At 41.1% G+C, this 20,756-nt stretch overlaps 1 protein-coding gene across 1 annotated transcript; it reads right to left on the minus strand.

The window, feature by feature from the left end:
• Positions 1-298: 298 nt before the first annotated feature.
• Positions 299-18,706, minus strand: LOC146789084 (cis-aconitate decarboxylase-like). The gene is made up of 6 exons (XM_085629988.1): positions 18,628-18,706; positions 17,309-17,496; positions 15,814-15,906; positions 10,873-11,078; positions 9,939-10,380; positions 299-1,336 (listed from the first exon to the last, which is right to left on the minus strand). The coding sequence occupies exons 1-6, from the start codon at positions 18,704-18,706 to the stop codon at positions 857-859; spliced, it is 1,488 nt and encodes a 495-aa protein (XP_085486114.1). The 3' UTR covers positions 299-856.
• Positions 18,707-20,756: the final 2,050 nt, after the last annotated feature.

Consider the following 20,756-nt stretch of genomic DNA (forward strand, 5'->3'; position numbering starts at 1 on the left):
AGGGAAGCTTCTTACAACGGGGACGCTTTTTGGTACAGGTTGTGAAACTCTAGCAAGGGGGGCAGCATGCTGAGGAACAGCTGGAAATGAGAGTTTGTGTAAGAGGCTCCATTCTCCCTGCACCAAGCTGTTGCTCTCTTGTAAGTTGCATCTAAAATGTCAGCTTATTTTTATATGAAAAATTACAATCATTGTAAAATAAATACAGAGCGTTTATTCAAAATTAAATAAATAACAACAGAAAGCACAAAATATATTTCACTAATAAAACATGAGAGACAAATAGGAAGTCCTTGCATTGACCTAATTTGTCCTGTGGTTTTAGAAAAGTACCCGTGAGAGAGCGGGACACGGAGAATTCAATACTGGAATAAAATTGAACATCCAGCTGACCCTTACTTTGGCCCCCATGGGGCGGATCATTCATTGTGAAGCAGAGATGATATTTCAGTGAGATCAGGGCTTATTATTAAACAATAAACAAACATTAAATAACAATAAATAAAAAATAACATTTTACAGTCCTTAGAAAGTACTAATGAGGTTCTAGGAATATTAATCCTATTGTTTTTGGCCAGCCAGATGCTTCTGTGTTTGTACGGATCAAAATAGGACCTTGTTGTACTGTGAGACATGACAGCACTTTTCATGAGAGGAGAGTACTTGGCTGTCACTCATTGTTTTATGCAATGTTTAGGTACTGTTCCTCTCCTTGAGGCGATTTTCAATCTTGTGTATAACAACTTAAGGTAAAGATGAGTGCACCAGGTAGGTCATTCAAAGTTTGTGAGAGGGATGTATTTTGATTGAACACTTTTAGTGCAGGGAGGCTACCAGGTGTGAGCTGTCTACACCTTTACCACAGAGAGGATGCTAGTTGTGAACTGTCTTCCAGGCTCTCAATCTCCTCCACCGCTTCAATAATGGCTTCTGCCTGGTCTTGGTGGAGCACATAGCTAGCGTTGGAGCGGAATTTCTCATGCAGTGATTCTTTACTGAGGGGTTTTCTCCAGTGTCCATAGAAGGTGTCACATCTTCCTGTCACGATCTCTCCGCTGTCCAGGAGCAGCGCTACTTCTCCGTACATCCTGTCGAAGTTAGCCACATTGTCCTCAGGGTGCTCCACCACCACCTTCTTCAGCAGGTTGATGAGGTCAGGTCTCCTGAGGCTGTCCTCACTGAAGGAAGAGATGCCCACATTCCCATCCAGGAGGGCTGTGCAGGCGTTGAACTGGAAGGAGTGTCGGGCCTGGTGCTCAGACTCTGGGAAGGGTCTGTTGATGTACTTAGAGACTGGGACCCTCAGAAGAATAGAGCGGATGGCAGCGGGGTGGATGTATGACGTTACAACGCATGCTATTACAACGCATACCTTTACATCGCATTTTTTACAACGCTAGTACTATTACAACGCATTACTTTACAACGAATTCTGTTACAACGCCAAACCTATTACAATAATGAAAAGTGCTGTTACAACGAAGTATATTACAACGCATACCATTACAACGCGTTTTTTTTTTTTTTTAAAATTAAAAGTACAATAAAATCTGGCACGGGATGCAGGGAAATTAGGGGTTTTAGGGTGGGGAAGTGTATTAAAACGTGGAGAAGAACTGTACGTAAATCGACTAAAAAGAAGTACCAAATTAATACTCGGGTATTAAAATTAATACTCGAGTATTAAAATTAATACTCAAAATTCCCCATAAAAATCAGTTTTAGGACATTTGTAAATTTTAAATACTAAAGAAAAACTAAATTACAGTGCATACACATTTTTAACATGAATAGATCGCAAAGTAAGCAAAGTAAGTAAACTAACGAAAATATAACACACATACACGTAGGCGCCATTTTACCCATCTCACTTGTAAAATTTGTCCTACCACAGTTTCTATGTAAACAATACCAAAAGACATGTTCCAAGATGGATGCCAAAACGGAGCAAATGATTAAAAACATTATTTCTTTTAAAGCATTTTTAAAATATCATTTTCCACAGTAAAACAAAGCATTAAAAAAAACACAACGAACGCAGTTTTTAAAAAAATTAAAAGTGACACACAGTAAAACTTATAAATACAAGTGAGACACCATTTTGCACTCAGTTGATTATCAACTAGCAGAGAGAGCAGACGTAATAAGCTGACCCTCTGTCACCTGCACTGCGACCTCCTCAGAGAGAGCACGGAATTTACAACAAAGCAAATACTAGTAAGTTATTAATATATATGTTAACGATAGTTTTTAGAAAAATATATTTTCTTAAACCAGAAAAAATATTTTTTCACTTAATAATAATAACTTAAGAAATAAACTGTTTCCAATATATTATTAATAAAATAAAACTCAAAATTAAAACAAGTAATTTATTTTCCACAACCAGAAAATCTGAAGATTTTTACATTCCACAGCAGCTGAACCTATTTGGACATCCCCACCACGTGAACGACTGACAAACTCAATTGTTTAGGTAAATGTTATTTTTGTGTCATGGTTTTACTTGTAAAATTTATTTTTAAAAACTTCATAAAGTCATGTATGCCAATGGTGTTTTTTTTTAATACTCAATCACACTGCATAGAAATCAAAATTTTCTTTTTATAACCAACGTTGACAAAGGAACAATTTTTTTTTTATTTCTCCAACAGTGAACATCTTTCCACAAAAACCTTTTAACCTCCAGCAAACATCAGGATAAAGGCACGATAACAAAATACCTACTAGAAAAGGTATGTTTTCTTTCCCATTTTATTATAACGATACATTATTAATCCATTCTTTTGCAATCATTCCTCCTGTTTCGTCCCTAATTTGAAAAGTAATGGATAGTTTTGAGAAACAATATTAAATTTTTTCTGTAGGAAAAAGCACCATCAGTGATATTTTTGTGTAGGGTAGGGGTACATATCTCTATTTCTACTACAGTAATGTGTTTTAATTAGGACAGTATCATGTAGTACTAGTTATATTGTATGTCTGTTTAATTTTATAAATACTCAAGTACTACATTTCTACCCACCATTAATTATCTTTTTTTCGCCTTTTTTCCAGAACAGAAAAGATTTTTTTTTCTCAAAACTAAAAATTTGAGCCAACAAACAAAAACATCCTCTACCACCTCATCCACAAAAGCAAATTCTCAAAATCAAGGTATTTTTTTACAGCACGGATTCTTTACCTTTAAAATATTTGACTAACTATCACATAGGTAAATTTCAAGCAATAATCAATGTAATTATGATTAAATTTTCAAATTTTAGATTTATATTTCATATATAAAGAATGTATTTTTCATAAAGGAAATAGTTATGTGCAGCAACTTATATCACATGTGCAATTTTTGTGGAATAATGTTACTAAACACATTTCTCAACATCGTTCTGTATTCAAAGTTTTTTCTTTTTTCACTTTTCCAGACATTTATTTACCCATTCCCCAACAAATCACCTCAAAAGTGTCTACACAAACCGACTCAGCAATACCACTGAACAGGAGTCTGCCAGAAAACCAATTCGGAAAAAAAGGTAATTTAGTCAAACATTGTAAGTTGCAACAATTTTTAAAATCTACCATGCTGTAGAGGTAACATTTGTCTTATCCAAAATCTGGAAGGTGCAGCAGTAGGGTAAGTGTTGGATAGTGTAGGGGTATTAATTTACTATTCTAACTCCAGGAAGGTGCAGCAGTAGGGTAAGTGTTGGATAGTGTAGGGGTATTAATTTACTATTCTAACTCCAGGAAGGTGCATCAGTAGGGAAAGTGTGGGATAGTGTAGGGGTATTAATTTACTATTCTAACTCCAGGAAGGTGCATCAGTAGGGAAAGTGTGGGATAGTGTAGGGGTATTAATTTACTATTCTAACTCCAGAAAGGTGCATCAGTAGGGTAAGTGTTGGATAGTGTAGGGGTATTAATTTACTATTCTAACTCCAGGAAGGTGCAGCAGTAGGGAAAGTGAGGGATAGTGTAGGGGTATTAATTTACTATTCTAACTCCAGGAAGATGAAGCAGTAGGGAAAGTGTGGGATAGTGTAGGTGTATTAATTTACTATTCTAACTCCAGGAAGGTGCAGCAGTAGGGAAAGTGTTGGATAGTGTAGGGGTCTCAATTTACTATTCTAACTCCAGGAAGGTTCCTCAGTAGGGAAAGTGTTGGATAGTGTAGGAGTAACAACTTACTATTCTAACTCCAGGAAGGTTCATCAGTAGGGAAAGTGTGGGATAGTGTAGGGGTATTAATTTACTATTCTCACTCCAGGAAGGTGCATCAGTAGGGAAAGTGTGGGATAGTGTAGGGGTATCAATTTAGTATTCTAACTCCAGGAAGGTGCAGCAGTAGGGTAAGTGTTGGATAGTGTAGGGGTATTAATTTACTATTCTAACTCCAGGAAGGTTCATCAGTAGGGTAAGTGTTGGATAGTGTAGGGGTAAAAATTTACGATTCTAACTCCAGGTAGGTGCATCAGTAGGGAAAGTGTGGGATAGTGTAGGTGTATTAATTTACTGTTCTAACTCCAGAAAGGTGCATCAGTAGGGAAAGTGTTGGATAGTGTAGGGGTATCAATTTACTGTTCTAACTCCTGGAAGGTGCAGCAGTAGGGTAAGTGTTGGATAGTGTAGGGGTATTAATTTACTATTCTAACTCCAGGAAGGTGCATCAGTAGGGAAAGTGTGGGATAGTGTAGGGGTATCAATTTACTTTTCTAACTCCAGGAAGGTGCAGCAGTAGGGAAAGTGTGGGATGGTGTAGGGGTAACAATTTACTATTCTAACTCCAGAAAGGTGCAGCAGTAGGGTAAGTGTGGGATAGTGTAGGAGTATTAATTTACTATTCTAACTCCTAGAAGGTGCAGCAGTAGGGAAAGTGTGGTATAGTGTAGGGGTAATAATTTACTATTCCAACTCCAGGAAGGTGCATCAGTAGGGAAAGTGTTGGATAGTGTAGGGGTATCAATTTACTATTCTAACTCCAGAAAGGTGCAGCAGTAGGGTAAGTGTTGAATAGTGTAGGGGTATTAATTTACTATTCTAACTCCAGCAAGGTGCAGCAGTAGGGAAAGTGTGGGAAAGTGTAGGGGTATCAATTTACTATTCTAACTCCAGGATGGTGCTGCAGTAGGGAAAGTGTTGGATAGTGTAGGGGTCTCAATTTACTATTCTAACTCCAGGAAGGTGCATCAGTAGGGAAAGTGTTGGATAGTGTAGGAGTAACAATTTTCTATTCTAACTCCAGGAAGGTGTATCAGCAGGGAAAGTGTGGGATAGTGTAGGGGTATCAATTTACTATTCTAACTCCAGGAAGGTGCAGCAGTAGGGTAAGTGTTGGATAGTGTAGGGGTATTAATTTACTATTCTAACTCCAGGAAGGTGCATCAGTAGGGAAAGTGTTGGATACTGTAGGGGTATCAATTTACTATTCTAACTCCAGGAAGGTGCATCAGTAGGGAAAGTGTTGGATAGTGTAGGAGTAACAATTTACTATTCTAACTCCAGGAAGGTGTATCAGCAGGGAAAGTGTGGGATAGTGTAGGGGTATCAATTTACTATTCTAACTCCAGGAAGGTGCTACAGTAGGGTAAGTGTTGGATAGTGTAGGGGTATTAATTTACTATTCTAACTCCAGGAAGGTGCATCAGTAGGGAAAGTGTTTGATACTGTAGGGGTTACAATTTACTATTCTAACTCCAGGAAGGTGCATCAGTAGGGTAAGTGTTGGATAGTGTAGGAGTAACAACTTACTATTCTAAATCCAGGAAGGTGCATCAGTAGGGAAAGTGTGGGATAGTGTAGGGGTATTAATTTACTATTCTCACTCCAGGAAGGTGCATCAGTAGGGAAAGTGTGGGATAGTGTAGGGGTATCAATTTAGTATTCTAACTCCAGGAAGGTGCATCAGTAGGGAAAGTTGTGGATAGTGTAGGTGTATCAATGTACTATTCTAACTCCAGGAAGCTGCAGCAGTTGGGTAAGTGTTGTATAGTGTAGGGGTAACAATGTGCTATTCTTACTCTATGAAGATGCATCAGTAGGCAAAAGAAAGCATTGAGTACATGTTATGTTTTGTATACAACTATTATTAAATATCAAGCTAAATGTTTTTTCTTTTTTTTTTTTTTTCAGATAATGTCTAGCCTTGGAGCAGCCAACTTCATTAAATCTAGGAAGGGAAAAAATCTGTTAAACCATGGTGGATACATATATAGTAAGGAAAGAATAAGTTTAACTAGAAATCATTGGAGGTGCGTGCAATACTACACTACCCATTGCAGTGGCAGAGCGGTTACTGTTGATAATTTGGTTGTGAAAACCACAGAACATAACCACTCTGCCTCTGCAATGGATGTAGAAATCAGAGAGACAATTAATGAAATGAAAGCTATTGCAAGCACCTCCAATGATTCTACAGGATCCATTTTAAGGGAGGTTGCACAGCATGTCCCCAGTCATGTTGCTAGCAACATGCCTATAATACCCAATTTGAGAAGAATTATTCAGAGACAAAAGCAGGCAAGTAATATTCAATTGTCTACACCACATACATTTTCTGACATTAGAATTCCTCATGATCTTTCTATTTCTTTTTCTGATGAACCTTTCCTTCTGCATGACAACGAAAACCCTCAGAAACGTATTTTAATTTTTAGTACCCCCCGTAACCTTGCTAAGTTAGAAAGTAGTGAAATTTGGATGATGGATGGGACGTTTAAAAGTACACCCCATCCTTTCACTCAAATTTACACTATACATGCTAAGATTAACAATAGTGTAATTCCTTTAGTGTATAGTTTGCTACCTGATAAGACTTCTGCAACATACACTGAACTTTTATCAGTGATTAAAAGCAAAACATCTGCAAGTCCTCGAAAAATAATAATCGATTTTGAATTGAGCATGATCAATGTGATCACCAAAACGTACACGGATACCCAAATTCAGGGATGTTTTTTCCATTTTTCGCAGGCATTTTGGCGTAAACTACAAAAAACATCCCTAGTTGCAGAATATTCTCGGGATAGCAAATTACAGTTTGAACTAAAAAAATTAACTGCACTTTGTTTTGTTCCTCCCGAAAGTGTGGACGAGTACTACACTGCAATTATAGAATCTGTTTATTATACGAGTAACGAGGAAAAATTGGCACCCATTCTAAATTATTTTGAGGACACATGGATTGGACACCTAAGCAGATCGGGTCGCAGGAGGAAGCCACGATTCCATGTGGAGTGGTGGAACTGCTACACGAGTTGTTTAGAGGGAGAGGCCAAAACAAACAATGCCATTGAGGGGTGGCATAACTCCTTCAATCATACAATAGGAAAACCTCATCCGAACTTCTACTCATTTTTGGAAACTTTGAAGAAGGAGCAAAGTTTCCAAGAAATGAGATTAGCACAAACACTCGCAGGTAGTCTAAACCCACGAGTTACAGTCAAAACAAGGGAAATGTCAGAGAGACTATTGGCAATTCTACAACAGTTTTCGTTGTGTGTGGCTATAGACTACCTCGAAAATCTTTCTAACATTCTTTCTTTTTAAAACAATGAATTTGCTTACTTTCCTGCTTTGCTAAAAATTACAGTAATTACAATGATTTAATTGGCATACAAAGATTTTTTTTAAAAATTTTTTTTCCAAATTAACAAGTCGGGTTTTTTTTCCATTTTTTCAAACAAATCTTCATTTCATCCAACCTAAACCAATGTTGAAAAATTTACTGTTCCATAGTCTTCGAACCTTTTATCATTATCGGTACGCCATTTTCCAAATTATAGAAAAAATCAAAATTAAATTCCGTCAAAACCAATCTCCAAAACTCAATCCGAACTATAAAATAGAAAATCAACCATATTCCTTAATACACATTGCAGCTGAATTTTCATTTGTATTTCAAACTAAGATTGACAAAATAGTAAAGTACGCACAATTTTTGTAACAAGAAATGAAGATCGACAGTACATCTTTATCTTCGGAACCAGAGAAATCCACTGTCTAAACCGTAACTTTTTATTTAGAATGAGTTACATACTTTTTTAAAATAACTAACTTACTTTCAGCGACCCGACATAGGCATGTATTAATGACATTAATGTGGACATGTTTGACAACTTTTATAACATCTATTAGTTTTCCAGCAACCTCCCCTTATTCTTTCCTTACTATATATGTATCCCTTAAATAGGTTTATTCTATAATATAAACATAAAATATTTCCTACCTGGACGCAGATCAGCTTCCTGCTGCTTCCTCCTCCGATGCTCTGCAAAATGGCGTATTACGTCGACGCACACGTCCTTACGTCATCGCGTGCTTCTGTATTTATGGCGGACTACTTTTTTACATTCAACTGTAAATAAATGTTAATATATGTAAATAAAATATTTATTTTTTGTTTAAAAAATAAAACTTACTTTGAAAAATTTATGAAAAATATGTTTATTTTTTTCATGTTTTTTAAATGTAATAAAAATGTGAAATAAATAATTGTTTCCTGTCATTATTTTTAATTAAGTTTTTAAATCTCCAATATTGTAATTTAATAAAGGTAAAATTACTTAATATGTTCCTTACCTTGGCTCTATTGTCTTTTCCTTTCAAAACTTCCTCTTACTGCACTTTCTGTACTTTCTTTTCTTGTTCCGCGGGCTGTATATGCTGAGGCTGCCAAAATAAATAAAGGACAAACACGCTCATAGACTTCAATGCAAAACCGTGGGAAAGAAATTCAAAAAGTAAGTTATAATTGTTATTTCTGATTTCTAAATTTTCCTTTATGTCCTTTATTAATTTTATAAATGTTAAATTTGTATAATTATTACTATAAATATTTTTAAATATTGATATTAATTTTTTAAATATATTATTAATTTATTTTTATAATAAATTAATCAAAAATACACTTCCATTTATTTTTAAAAGGACACTTTCTTTTAAACATATAAATACTCTTGTATTTTCATATGTGATAAAAATACTCTAGTATTTAAAAATAGGTACTCAATCATTTTTCTTTATTTTTAAATATTATATACTCTTTATTGTTTAAGAAAACTTATTTTTAAGTAGATAAATACTCAACATTTAAAATAAGTTTTTAGTAAGTATCTATTTCTTATATTTTAAAACACTAAACTAAATGTTCAAGTATTAAAATTTAAAATACTCAAGTATTACTCATTTCTACTTAATAAAATACACATGCATTAATATTTTGATTATCTACTCACTTTTTTGAAAATACTAAACTATTATTTTATCACCAAACAAACCAAACTTTTATACCAGTCACAATACTCAAGTATTATTATTTTTATAAACTACTCACTTATTTCAAATAAATATTGCTTTTTTTTTAAATTTTTAAATACTCAAGTATTTTTTTTACTACTAACCAACCAAACTTTTCTACCAGAAAAAAAAAACAAGTATTATTTTATTTATTAACTACTGCCCTTTTTTTAATTAGAAATGCTATATAAAAAAAAAATACTCAAGTATTAATTTTAATTAAACATTTCTACCAGACAAAATACACAAGTATTATTTTTTTGATTAACTACTGCCCTTTTTTTAATTAGAATTGCTATAATAAAAAAAAACCTCAAGTATTAATTTTAATTTTAATGCTACCCAAGTAATAATATTTAGATAAATATTTTGCAAAAAAAAATGCGTTGTAATAGTATATGCGTTGTAAAAGTACTTACAATATAACATCTTGCGTTGTAAACACATGCATTGTAAATACATGCGTTGTAAAAGCATTTCCACAAAATGCGTTGTAAAGGTATATGCGTTGTAAAGGTACTTACCATATAATAGAACGCGTTGTAAAAGCATGCGTTGTAAAAGTTTTAGCGTTGTAAAAAATGCGTTGTAATAGCACAGCGTTATAAAAGTTGCGTTGTAAAGGTAGTTCCCCCAGCGGGGTTGATGGAGCCCATTATATTGATGACTCGGTTTCTGGCTGAGATGACAGCGTCTGCGACCCAGTGCATGCCCAAGTGAGCTGGGAACCTCTTGAAGGCGATGTCTTGTTTCTCCAACAGAAAGCTGTAATCTTGATCTGGCACTGCCAGCGGCGAGGGCTGGTAGTCACCATAGAAAGCACTGAACCCTGAGCAGCCGGGCACATCGTCCAAGATGAGTGGGTTGGCTTCCATTCCACGGGAAGCTAAAAGTGCTGCTTCCATGCCAAGGCGGGTGGCGTTGCCAATATGGAGGGGCTTGGCAAGAGTCGCTGCATTGGCCACAGGTGCCCCTGCCAGAGAGGCGGCGATCGCCAGAGCATGGGCACATTGGTCTGCATTCAAGGAAAGAAGTTTCGCTGTGGCAGCAGCACTGCCCATGGTGCCAACAACAGATGGTGGGTGGAATCTGATTGGAGATACAAAGAATAGTGTCAGACATGGAATAAGGACAATGGAAAGATAGTTTTGTATGGATAGTACTAATAATAAGTGTGAAGTAATGAAATATGCTAGGAGCATGTCAGACATGTACCATTAATGCCATCATGCAGTGAGGAGGCATTGTCAATATGCTAAGATCTAATCAGGCACTCAACATAAATATATAATCCAGTTACAGTGAACAGAAAAATTATCTTTACCATGTTTACATTGTGTGCTATACACATACATGAATCTGTTTGCATCACAGGTTCTTCTTGGGGATATGTCTGCCCTCTATGCACATCAGGCACAGATCATAACATTACCACCTCTAGGGATCTCACTCATAACTCATGAGCTATTTCTACCCTATTTTTTTTAGCATCATAACAATGACCTTCAGATACTGCAGCCCCCTGAGGGCATTCTGGGTTGGTCATGGGGTATTAATGTCATTTGTGGGTATCACACATACCTCTTGGGGATATTGCTGGCTTCATTGGAGAAACGCATTAGTCTTCCTTGCACCTCGATGCCTACGTTGAATGCCAACAGGAAGTCTGAGCCACTCGGTCGGGAGCCCACGGGGAGCATCTGGGAAGCCGCCATGAGAGCCGGCAGCACAGCGCCCGAGGGGTGAGTGGCAGGGTGCCAAGTGTCATCGAAGTCCATGGAGTGAGTCTGTAGAAGAGGAGAAGAGCGTTAGGAGGTCCTTTAAGAAGAGGACCAGGAAGTGATGTTAAACAGAGAGATTGTGTCATCAACCTATGGAAACAATTTACAGACATAGAGGATCCATATTTTAAAATGTTTTTCATTGACTGCACAATTGCCCAATACTGTCTCTTTACTTTCATTTCAAATTTCTTTATTTCGGCCAAATAGGCCATAAAAGATATAATCATACAACATCAATAAAAACATTCACTTAAGATGAATAAAACCCATTTGATATGATCAATAAAACCATTATGCAAAAAGTTGAGACACAAAGCACAGTTGGAATACATTAATCAGAGCAATCAATAAGCAGTTTAGACCTTATGTGCCACATAGCCGTTAAGAATTTGGCAACTGCAAAAACTATGTGGGGATCAGTGCTCGTTTTCAGTATTCTGAACGAATTCAAATGGCTCCTTAAACCCAGATTCCTGCAGAGGGGAGCTAGCCAGTATTTTCTTGGTCTAATGTATGCTGGGCAGAAAAACAAGATGTGAATTTCTTCCTCCTCACAAATGCAACAGCCTGGGCATATTTTATCATTCTTGTTTGACCAATTATAGGTGAAAGATTTAATAGGGAGAGTCCCTAGCCTCCACTGTATGAACAATTTTCTAGATAAAATAGGAAAAATAATGTCCATAAAACCTTCAAACTGATATGTGTCCTTGAAATTCAAGAATCGATCAGTTAAGGTACCTTTGTTGGGTACAGATACCAGGGAAGTAAAACATTTCTCCCTATATAAGCCCACAAGGCGTTTGCGTGAGACCCTGCGACAGCTTAGTTCAGGGGACTCCCATAGTTCCGGGAGTCCCATCCGGTAAAGTTCTTTCTTTACATAAGCTAACCACGGGATATCGTCGCGGAGGTTCATATTCATTACATGTGCAAGCTCTTCTCTATAGTATACAAGCTCAGCAGTTGACCAGAGTCTATGCCAGAATCTTAGGGGCATTAATTGCAGGTCATCTCTTATAGGAGGTAAACCCAAATCTAATCTTAACGGGACCAGAGGTGTCCCTCTGGGCAAGGCCAGGAGTCGCCTCAAAAAATTATTTTCTACCTTAGAAATTCCTGTACCCGCTTTAAACCCCCAGAGTTCTCCTCCATATGTTACAGCTGCTTTGGCCTGAGTTTTGTACATTTCAACTGCCGGGCTGATAGGTTTATAAGTTGAGGAATTTGCCACCTTTAAAATTCCCCCCGAAAGTTGAGAAAGCTTTACACAGCTGGTCACAACGTGAGGTTCCCATGAAAGATTCTCATGCAAAGTTACCCCTAAGTACTGGAATGTTTTCACCCTCTCCAGTTTTTCTAAGCCTAGGGAAGGATTGGGTCTGGTTTTCACGGATGGGTTAAATATCATAAACTTGGTCTTCCCTGTGTTGATTTCTAGGCCATATTGCCTACAGAAGAGACCAACACCATCTAAAATCCGTTGAATCCCCATCGGAGATTTGGACAGCAGGAGGGTATCATCCGCAAACATGATAGCGGGTACCCTCCTGCCAGCCAAAGACGGGGCATCGTTATCAATAACACTGTCAAGATGGGCAATGACATTGTTAACATAGAGGCAAAACAGGGTTGGTGCGAGGACGCAACCCTGTCTAACCCCTCTATGAACCGGAAATTTAGATGTCAGCGCGCCCAGCCTCCCATACCTGACCTGTGCGAAGTTGTTTTCGTGGAGCCTAATAATTGCATTTAATAAGTGGGGCGGGACACCCAGCGTCATTAGTGTCTCCCAAAGTTTCCTCCTGGGAACCAGGTCAAAAGCTGACTTCAGGTCCACGAACACCATGTACAACCTTCCCCTCTCGATGTTCACAGTTTTCCAGTAAAGGAGAACGAGACGGAGGATCTGGTCCATGGTGGACGTGTTTTTCCTGAAGCCAGCTTGAAAGGGGCTGAGGATTTTATTTTCCTCCATCCACTCTGTGAGGTGGTTCAGAAGGAGGCGAGAATAGATTTTTTGGGGAACATCTATAAGACTTATCGGCCTATAATTGGCCGGAAGAAGGGGGGAGCCCTTTTTAAAAATAGGCACTATCTCGGCTCCCTGCCAGGTACTGGGAATCTCCATCCCACCCAAGATGGAATTAAAAAGGGTGAGAAGATAAGGGCCCCAAATCTCTGGGTGTAGCCGAAAAAGATCGCCAGGCAATCTATCTAGACCTGGGGCCTTCCCCCTCGCCAGGGCCTCGATGGCACTAACCACCTCAGAGAGAGTGAATTCCAAGCCCAGTACTGGAACTTGGACAGGGGTGAGAGCCACGACCGAAACATCAGCATTTGGGAATGATTCTTGGTAAAGTTGACCAAAATGTGCCTCCCAGACCGATGCTGCTATGTTTGGTTCTATTGCCGTTTTAGGATCTGCCATACCAGTATTAACCAGGGACCAGAATTTTCTCAGGTCCTTCGCTTCGAGCGCTGTGGTAAGGTCCTGCCATTTATTCCAGTCCCAGGCTGCTCGTGCTTCTGCCATAGCTTTCTTATACTTCCTTCTAAGGTCAGCCACTTGGCGCTTATCCGAGCCTTTTTTGATGCAGTTTATTAGTTCGGACTTAATCTTTTTGCAGGTTGAGTTGTACCATGTTGGAATTCGAGTTTTTATGTTCCTTAAGGGACACACTGGATAGAAAACCTCACCTAGAACGGCCACTAGTTCTTCATGAATTAGGGCTAGTTTCTCATTAAATTCTAGGTTTCTTGGCTGCGTGGTTAAAATATCCAGTTCTTCGAATTTAGGAAGTGCTAACTGATAGATTTTACTTAAAGACTCCTCAGAGCTCACCAATTTCCCCCATTTAACCCTACGTCTATTAGAACTAATAGACAAATTCCCGGGGTTTTGAATGGTATCAGTGCCAGATGGTCGGGTGGTACCGTTAAAATGTGCCAGGTACAATACGAGTGCATTATGGTCACTGTCTGTCCTAGTTATTATTCTAAAGTCCATGACCTTGGACCAGAGACCAATATCTACAAAAATGTAATCCAGCCTGGACTCCTGGTTCATCCTGTTAAAGGTACATACAGACGGAGTATCAGAGGCGGTACGTCCATTACACGCCCTTAGCGAAAAATTTAACGTTAAAGACAGGATTTGTACTACTAGAGGGGACCATGTTTTGACAAAGGGAGATTGGCAGGGAGGAACTCCCCAATAATCATCTTCCACTGTAAGGGCGTCTTCCTTAAGTCCTTCTAGGGGCTCAAAATGGCAGTTGAGGTCACCCCCCAACACTATCTTGTAATCCTTGGGAAGGCTATCCAAAAAACACATAAGATCGTCTATTGTGGGGGATTCAGTGGCCAGACTAGTAGGGCGGGAATACACAATAATAATTGCTAGATTAGGGCGATTAGGCCACCTAAGTAAAACACACTGAATGTCATGCGATAGGGTCAAAAGACTCTCCGCAGTACACCCAAGGTGACTGTCCACCCAAATCGCCAAGCCTCCAGAGGGCCTCCCTCTCCCAGACCAAATCGCATTTACCTCAAACACTGCATATCCTGCTTTGCACAGTGGTTCTCTCGCCCAAGTCTCTTGAAAGAGACAAATATCACTGGTACCTATCAAAGAGTCCCAGTCGCTCGTGTCAAGTTTATTGGCAATGCCAGCGACATTCCAAGAAAGGACCTTTAATAAATCATCAGTCAATTCTGAGCCACCTCCGCCGGAATTCTCCGGTATGACGTCCAACATTAAGACTGGCGGGCAAGGCAAAGAAACTTCCGAGACCAGTTGAGCGATAGGAACTATTTTAGTGACTAATGGGGCTGACAATGTGATATTAGTACAGGTAGGGCATAGTACATTCTTGGGTAGATTAGCTCCTAAACCTTTGGATTTAAAGGGTATCAAAGTCTCTCCATGGAGGGCACTAGAATCTTGAGTGGCAGTGGCTGTTTCACCTCTCCCGTGCCCCTGTCCCTTATAAAGTCAGTCTACCTGATCGAGACAACTGTATCTATTAGGATGAGAAAAATTGCAAAAGTTGGCAGTGGGAACATAACAGGAAGACCTTAGTCTGGAACCATCGCCAACAGAGCCCACCCGTATCCAGCCATTATCATTATTCCGAAGTGGATTACAGGTAATGGGATAAAAATATGACAGGTGGACTACTTCAATGGATGTAAATCCTGTGTTCCCAGTCCAGTTGCAGATATACGGCACAATGTTAGGATTCCTAAAATTTACAATTATGCAGTCTCCCTCACATTTCTTATCGGTTTGACCGATCCATGGGACCCTTCTTACCATAAGAATTTCTCCATTGGAGTTAGGAGGTAATGGCCTGTGGATATTTAGCCAACTAGTGACCTTATTGTGTAAAGACTCATGAGATTCCCTCACATTTCCATGGAGCATAGGAACACCCTTCAAAACAACAGAATATGCTGCCGCCTCGGGAGGCAAATTTATCACTGTACGCCAATTAGGGGAATTGAATTGCCTAGTTGGGAAATTGGTTGCCTCATCTAATGATTTCTCCTGACCGGTTCTAACAGCCGGAGCAGGTAAGGTCTGGCCGCTAGCAGATCGTGTCTCTTTACAGAAGTGGAAACAGACAAGATTGAACACTGGAGTAGACAACATTAAAACAATTCTCAGAATTTCACCACTTTTAGTCTACGATTGATAGATACATTGATAAGCAGCTGTCAAATTCCTTACCGCCACTCCATTGACATATGCAGCCAGCGTGGGAGGGAGTCTCATTCTTTTCTTTCCGTACACAGAACTGATCGCAGACAAGGAGAACATGTCCTGTTGGAGAGAGAATAAAGTGATGAATGAACCGTGCTCCTAGACACCTAGTGGAGGAAGAAGGTAGCTTGTTAGAGGATGGGTAACTCAACTCTAAACACAGGATGAGACATCTCAAACCTGGAGGGGTCTATTAGGAGAAAGACAGGAGCAGGTCAGGGATCTCCATGAGCAGGAGTAGTGTTCCTGAAGGACAGCTGTGTATGAGATCAGAGGTCCCCATGTTTATCTGCTTACCCTAGATGATACTCGCTCTCCTGGTATTCTCTCGAGATATTAACTGCTTAACATCTGCAGGGAGCTTAGGGTGTGATTTGTGAAAACTCAAGGTGGATTTTATGACTTGGCCTTTCTCTCTTCTTGCCTATTATTTCAGGTAGCGGGTCACACTGTTGGTTTAGAGGGTTATTTAATGGGTGGGGAGTCCATGGTGTGATGCTTGGTTAGATCCAAGACTCCGATAAGCAGGTAAAAACTGATGGTGATACTGAACAACTAAAGTCTGAAGAGATTCTGATTAAGGGATGGTTGAATTCATGAGACGTTGCGTTTTTTGTCGAAGTTGCCTTTTCCTTTCGAGTATCTCAAGGTCATGCTAATTTTCTGGGTCCTGATAATATGTTTTAATGGTGGTGTGTTACAGGTTGTAGTGTTTGTTTTGCTCCCAGTCTCACTTTAACTGGGAGGGCCCTTGGGAGATGGTCCCCTCTTCTGATATATGGGGTTTTAGAGGACATGTACTTCATGGTGTGCTTTCTGGTTTGGACCCTGCCTCCCTTTAAAACATGGACTCCCAAGGACATTATGGCATAGTTGGTTTTTAATGGCTGGGTGGTGAATAGTGGGTGTGCTTGTTGTGGCCCATGTCTCAGGCTGGATCAGAGAGAGATGGTGATCAGCATAGGTCTAGAGGGGTTTAATGGATGATTGTTGCTTTGGAGTTGTATGGTGTATTTCATGGTGCGGCTCTTGTTGCCACTTACATGGCAGGATCACAGGAAGATGGTCACACTCATGGTCTAAAAAGGTTTTTTTTTTAAGGCTGTGTGTTGCATGGTGTGGTCTATAGTGTCTTCCATGTCTCCTCCTACCTGGCAGGATTACAGGGAGATAGTGCACACTGTTGTCCTAGAAGGGATTTTTATGGATGTGTGTTGCAACGTGTGTTGCCTGATGTGTACCATGTCACCTCTTGTCTGGCAGTATCCCAGGGCGATGGCCACACTGTTGGCCTTTAAGTGTTTTTATGGATGTGTGTTGCATAATGGCTTGCTTGGTATTTTCCATGTCTCTCTTACCTGGCAGTATCCCAGGCTGATTTTCACACTGTTTTTCTAGAGGGGGTTTTAACAGACGTTTGTTGCATGATATGTTACTTGGTGTGCTCCATGTCTCTTCTTACCTGACAGTATCCCAGGGCGATGTTGAACACATGGGTCGTGCTTCCCACCAGTCCAACCCCGATGCTGTCCAGGATCATACGCTTGCTTCGGTGCCGCACAGCTTGTGACAGGTGATCTGCCTGGACTCCATGTATGAAGGAAGCAAAGCTGCTGGTGACCGCCTTCTCCAGGGGGCTCCCCTCCAGCGCTGGATGAGAAAAAGAGACAGGATCAGAACTACTGGCACTCTGGGTTGACATGAGACAAGGGTCCAGCGTGTTCGGACCTGAACCAGATCATGTGTATATGGGACAATCATTACTCAGGACCCTTGGAGTGTAGACCCATAGAAGACTCAAGCCAGTGTGAGTGGCACCAGAAGCTGTTACTGGGCCCAAGTGATACAGAGCGGCATCAGAGCAGGGAGAGTGAGACCAGAACCAGCAACTGGGCTCAGGACATAGAGAGAGGTCTCTGGCCAGGGGGAGTGACACCAGAACCAGCAACTGGACCCAGGGCATAGAGAGAGGTCTCATAGCAGGGGGAGTGACACCAGAACCAGCAACTGGACCCAGGACATAGAGAGAGGTCTCAGGCCAGGGGGAGTGACACCAGAACCAGTAACTGGGCTCAGGGCATAGAGGGAGGTCTCATAGCAGGGGGAGTGACACCAGAACCAGCAACTGGGCTCAGGACATAGAGAGAGGTCTCTGGCCAGGGGGGGGTGACACCAGAACCAGCAACTGGGCTCAGGGCATAGAGAGAGGTCTCATAGCAGGGGGAGTGACACCAGAACCAGCAACTGGGCTCAGGACATAGAGAGAGGTCTCTGGCCGGGGGGGGGGGTGACACCAGAACCAGCAACTGGTCTCAGGGCATAGAGAGAGGTCTCATAGCAGGGGGAGTGACACCAGAACCAGTAACTGGACCCAGGACATATAGAGAGGTATCAGACCAGGGGGAGTGACGCCAGAACCAGTTGCTGGACCCGGGACATAGATGGAGGTCTCAGACCAGGGGGTTGACACCAGAATCAGTTACTGGACTCAGGACATAGAATGTGGTCTCAGGCCAGGGGGAGTGACACCAGAACCAGTAATTGGACTTAGGAGATAGAGAGAGGTCTCAGACCAGGGGCAGTGACATCAGAACCTGTAACTGGACCCAGGACATAGAGAGAGGTCTCAGACCAGGGGCAGTGACATCAGAACCTGTAACTGGACCCAGGACATAGAGAGAGGTCTCAGACTGGGGGTGGGGGGTTAACACCAGAACCAGTAACTGGGCACAAAATACAGAGAGACCTCATACCAGGGGTTGTGAGTGCAGAGATACTTACCTTCCACTGCCGCTGTGTGCACCCGCCTAGACACCCTGAGGATGGCCTGTGGCTTCTGGAAGAAGAAAGAGAGCGACATTAGCTGAGTTGTTGCAGTGCATCAGAACATGGAAGGGAAAGTAAAGGGCTAGAAGAGCAGAGGGCAACGAGGCTGAGAAGGGAAAGAGGACAGAGAAGGAGAAATAACAGAGGAGAGATTTGAGGGCGGTCCCTGTTAGAGGCTCCCGTCTGTCAAGCTGCATTCCAAGACTGGCAAATGAGAAACTTCAGCCTGGCCCATGGGCAGTCCCAGCTTTGCATAAAAGCAATCCTAGGAGGGCACCTGCCCTCTCCCAGCATGGCACATAAGACATCACTGCCTGGCATATCAGCAGTTAACGCCTGGTTTATAAACAGCCCTAGACTTGCATATTGGCTGCAGGCTGGCACCGTAGACACTCTGTCTCAAGGATCAAACCTGGTCTATGTAAACAGCGCCGCTAGCGCTTTGAATAGCACCTGGGATTTATAGGCACCACTCTGGCATATGATGCCAACATCTGGACACACATGTGATGTCAGCACTCTGATAAATTATGCCAGCACCTTGGCAAATGAAGTCAGCATACTGGTATACAATGAAAGTACCCGGCACTATAGGAACCATACTGGGGTGTTAGGCCAGCACCTTAAGTTGGCATACATCTGGTCGCAGCACTCTGACAAAGGATGCTCGTCTTCTGGCCTATGACGCCAGCGCGCTGGGAGATGTTGCCAGCACCTTGGCACATCATGTCAGCACTTGAGGTGGTTTTTGTTCTGGTGAGGGCACTCTGGTGAGATGTTTGCACGGGAACAGTGTGCTCATGATATCAGTTTGCACAGTATGAAACTGTTCATCTTGCTCCTGTCATGGGCGTACAATGGACAATGTTCCCTAGGGCACAGTGTAGCACCAGTGTTTACCAAATGGCACAACCATGTCATCTGGGACCCCATGTATCTATTGGCACAGACTTCGGATCGGCTAAAGTACAGTGTTATTTTGAAAATTCCCCTCAGGGCTGCCTGTGAAGACAATGGCTATTTGAAAACGTTGTGTAACGTGCATTATTACACATTGTGAAAGAAGAACTTACATTCCAGTCCCAAACTCCTCTTACAACAGACCTTAATTACCTAAAATGCTCCTGTTCTGCTCACGGTAGACATGCACTTTCATAGCATGAACAGCACAGAAACACATGACTAATGGACTCAGAGCAGACGATAGAAAATCACATGATGAGGTAAGAATAAAAGGTGCCATCCTTTTATTCACAAAGGTTCATGTAAAAACGGAAAAGCATTAAAAATATACGTATAAAAAGTATTTTAAAATTACGAGAATGCTAACGTGAAATAAGAGACGAGTAAACGTGTGAAAGGAGTGTTATGGCCATGTACATCTTCTAATAAGTGAATTCACTCTCTGCTCTATTTTAAAATAAATCTCTCTATGAAAACAAATTGAATTTCGAGATCTAGAGATAGGCGTTCAACCAATGGAAACAAATGATGCCCCCAAACTGAAGCAAAATACACAAATCCAGCGGTTACAGCTGCGAAACCCCGATGGCTGTAGCAGGGGCTCACCTGGAAGGCGCCTTGAAGCATGTTGTGCACTGATGTCTGCTGCTGTCCTAAGTGAAGTTTTCTCTGGTGCGTCAGTCAGTCTCTGGGGAGATCTCCTCTGTCTCTGCAGTCAGTCTTACTTCCAAGAGAGGTCTCAATCAGTCGCTGTCTTTCGAGATAGATGTTCTCTGTCCACCTGGGAGGGGTCGTTTCTGTCCCTGTCCTGGGACAGTCCTTCGCTCTCTCTCTCTGGTGCTGACAGGAAGGGGCAGGTTGTGCCTTTAGTGCTGACAGGTGTTGTGTCTCTCTCCAGCCAGGGGTTATATACGCTTAAGGGGGAAGTGACCTCCCCTAAAAAAGCCCTATGTAGTGACATCACTAAAAGGGGCGGGGCGAGGTGTAACCTGGGCCAGGCATCGCCCTCTGGGAAAGACCGGGAAGACCTCTTGGAAATTCCTGCAGTCCATATACTAGAGAAAAGAACAAAGGTGGGGGAGGGGCCTGTGGGAAACCCCAGGAGACATCCTAGACTGCTT

Source organism: Triturus cristatus, chromosome 10, assembly GCF_964204655.1.
Source record: "Triturus cristatus chromosome 10, aTriCri1.1, whole genome shotgun sequence".
In the NCBI taxonomy this organism is placed as follows: Eukaryota; Metazoa; Chordata; class Amphibia; order Caudata; family Salamandridae; genus Triturus; species Triturus cristatus.

Bases quoted from the DNA above. Each gene is read 5' to 3' on its own strand.
- LOC146789084 (XM_085629988.1), bottom strand. From the start codon at position 18,706: ATGTCGCTCTCTTTCTTCTTCCAGAAGCCACAGGCCATCCTCAGGGTG. The intron at 15,907-17,308 runs GTAAGAAGAGAC...TCTCTCCAACAG, and splicing joins TCGCCCTGGGATACTGTCAG to GACATGTTCTCCTTGTCTGC. The intron at 11,079-15,813 runs GTAAGGAATTTG...CCTCTTCTACAG, and splicing joins CATATGTCAATGGAGTGGCG to ACTCACTCCATGGACTTCGA.